Genomic DNA, 3512 nt, shown 5'->3' on the forward strand with positions numbered 1-3512 from the left:
AACTCTCGATGACCCTTCAACCTCCAAATGAAAGGCTTCATGCCCTCTTATGGCATGGATAGACCCTTTCACCCTGAAAGGCTAAAAGAACATTTTTCATCTAACCAGGTAATTGCCCCTAATTGCTTTGCCTTGCTCTAAAACCTTTTTCATATTCTTTCTCATAAACCTTCAAAATGGCTACGCTCATTTACGAGCTAAAGTCCATATTCTTTTCTTCTTCATTTCTGAAAACAAAGAGCAAAGCATTTAAGAGCCCATGGAAAACCATGGATGCAAAGAGTGCCTTACACCTTCCCTTTGCATAATTACCTCCCGAACCCTGTTTTTATTTAAAAGGTTTTTCCTGTTCTTTTAGCCTTTCTAATTAATTTGGATAAAATAAAAGTCGGTGGCGACTCTTGCTATCCGCAACATTTTTAAATAAAGTCAGTTCACCTTATTACAGCAATCATCAAAGACAATTGCTTGGATCACACGAGACAGTTACAGAATAGCCGTTCTTCACAATACACAATCTTCTATCTGCGTTCCAAATTAGGATTGCAGTCCTTTTTATATGCAGTCTTGAGCCTTGGGCTTTTTAAGAAACACGTTAGGGTTAACAAAGTTAACCTAATTCACACGCCAACTGTCTATTACAAATGTGCTATCACTAGGATCTTCTGGACGAAATATGCAGCACTCACTAAAAAGTTTCATAAACTGATAAAAAGGATAAATTAGGAAACACAATTAATAAACAATAACAGCTCCTACTATCACACAAGGATGTCATGACATCGATCATGACATTCACTACAAAACCTGTATTAGCTTCACACATATATGCAACCTGCATATATAAAATCAACCATGTATGTTTTATCAATAATGCAGCCAACATAAAAACACCTTCAATCTCCCCCTTTGGCAAATTTTTGGCTAAAACAACCTGTCACACCATACCAGAGAAAAACTTGCAGCGGACACAAGATAAAAACCAAAACACAATAACACAAGCTAATACAAAGCATACAGCATACATCACCAGTATGCACACACAGTGCTTAGACAAAAACATACAGACAACCACAAGAGTAGCACAAGCACAAACAGATCAATACAAAGATAAGCAAATTAGTATTGTTGATCACACACAACCACCATTCTTGTTGTTCTGGGGTGACATATATTACTTCTCCCCCTGTTTGGCCACAAATGTTGCCAAAGCCAAAAAAAACTTCTCCTCTTCCAAGTTTAAATAAGTCCAAAAATTTAAACTGACCGAAATTAAATAAAATAGACAGAACTAAAAGCAAAAGAACACACCAAACAAAAACAAACAAAAAAACAAAACAAACTGGACTCTAGCTGTAATTACTGCTTAGATTCAGACCCATATGAGGTTTCTGAAGAACTGTCTTTCTCAGAATCATCAGCAGGACTAACACTTTCTTCTTCCTCTTCTTGCTCATCCTTGTCTTTCATCTCTTCAGTATCTGCAAACTCCTCATTCTCATCCATTTCCAGAGTGAGTATCATTTTTCCAAGAGATATTTTTCTAGATTCCAGTTCTTTGCAAGTCTCTTTTAGCATTGTTAAGACTTCTGCTTTGCTGACTGATGCTCCAGATTTGGACGTTTCAGCTGATGTCATGACAATGTCTGGAACATGCTTACCCTGAAACAGTTTGTAATGGAAGGCCAAAGGACTTTCTCTTTTGCACACTACATCATGTTCATTGAGAATGTTTGAATACTGATCCAGAATTATACCACACAAGAGGGATGGAAAGGCAATTGGACCCTTAATACTGAAGCTTCCAGCATGCTTCATGGTTTGGTCAAAAATATATGCTCCATAATCAAACTTTGCCTTTGTTCCTACAGCATACAGAAATCTACCAAGCACAGTTGAGATAGTAGACTTGTGATTTATTGGAACCCAATTAGCTGCTCTTATCTTGTGAAGCATTGCATACTTGATGCTCAGCTTACTTGCAGTTAACTTCTCTTTCATGGGCCAGCTTTTTACTTGCTTGGCTGTGATCACTTGACAGACTTGGTTGTCTGTTACTTCCAGCTCGGTTTGAGCTTCATCTGTTCTTTCCAAGAATTTATTAATCACAGAAGGAGAGAGCGATACACACTTACCTCTTACAAACACCTTTCTGTAGTCTGCACTCCTGCTATTGCCACAATCTTCAGATAGGTTTACCACAAATTCTTTGACCAGCTTCTCATAACATTTGGGAAGATTGCACACAATTTTTAGCAGTCCAGCTTCTTGAATCAGCTCTAAGACCTCCTTGTTTTCAAGAGCATTTGGAGCCAATTCCCTTTCAACAGCCAATCTCTTTTGAAGAACATACTTCCATCTGCTGGCACTAGAGGCATAGTGGAAAGACACATTATCAATGGGAACTTCAGGAATACTAGCAGCAAGCTTACTTGTTGTATGCTTCTTCCTCGATGGAATGTCAGGGACATTCACTTCAACATCAGATTCAGGTTCAACAATTTCTCGCTCCTTTCTTTTAATTGGAATGGCCCTGCTCCAAGATTTTGATAGACCAACCCCTTTACTCTTGGTTACAGCTTTGCTCTTGACAGGACCTGCAGAAGTACTCTTCTTCCTGATAGTGTCTTTGGCAGGGTTGTTCACTTGAGTGCTCCTTTTAGGAGAACATTGGACAGCAGCTTCGCCTTTTCTTCTTGTCATTAGCCTGTTGGCTACACTAGGATTCAAGGAGGTAAGTAATTCGTCGTCAGAGTATTCATCTAAGTCTACCACATTAGTATCAGTTTCAGTATTGGCCTTAGGGTGCTCATTATTGTCGATGTCATTGACATCCTCTGCAACATTGGTATTCTTAGCAAACCCTTGTTCATCCTTGTTGATTTATAGGTCACTATCAACGGTGTGAACAACCTCAGTCTTACTGGTGTTATTGAGGGGATCAACCATTATGGTTTGAAGAGGAATAGATATTCCAGGCACTTGATGATTCTCCTTCAGAATACGAGTAACAATCCTGGTAATTGCGCTATCGACATATTTGGATCCTTCTTTAGTAAGTTCCTCCATGGTAGCAGATATTGAGGATTTGGTACCCTTGTTGTGAATACCCTCCTTGGGTCGTTTTGCATGAGTCGTTTTAGGCTTTGTAGCCTTTACTTCGTCACTGCTAATCGTCCTTAAAGGGACAACCTTAAGAACCCTATTAGGGTTAAAGGACTCTTCCGATGTTGCCGAGTTTGAAACGGGAGATTCATCACTCGATTGCTGAGACATTCTGAAACTTAGAGAACCAGAACTTGTTTCACACTTGTGAAAACAATTGAAGTAGATCAACCTCAGGGAGTAGCTAGCAGAACTACTAGGAAAGTTTTCCGTTTTTAGAATACTAGGGGATCGAGGGAGCTTTATATGCACACTGAGTGAGGGAAATTTCAAAACATGGATTTTTACAAAGCCCAAATAGTATTCCCTCACGTGGGTTAATTGTTATAATATGTTTTGGTAGCAGA

General features: G+C 39.0%; 1 protein-coding gene across 1 annotated transcript; it reads right to left on the minus strand.

Moving 5' to 3' along the window:
* Positions 1-1359: 1359 nt before the first annotated feature.
* On the minus strand, positions 1360-3276 carry LOC131604527 (uncharacterized). The gene is made up of 2 exons (XM_058876959.1): positions 2925-3276; positions 1360-2837 (listed from the first exon to the last, which is right to left on the minus strand). Exons 1-2 carry the CDS (start codon positions 3274-3276, stop codon positions 1360-1362), a joined length of 1830 nt encoding a protein of 609 aa, XP_058732942.1.
* Positions 3277-3512: the final 236 nt, after the last annotated feature.

The sequence above is a fragment of the Vicia villosa genome, linkage group LG5 (genome assembly GCF_029867415.1).
Source record: "Vicia villosa cultivar HV-30 ecotype Madison, WI linkage group LG5, Vvil1.0, whole genome shotgun sequence".
NCBI lineage: Eukaryota > Viridiplantae > Streptophyta > Magnoliopsida > Fabales > Fabaceae > Vicia > Vicia villosa.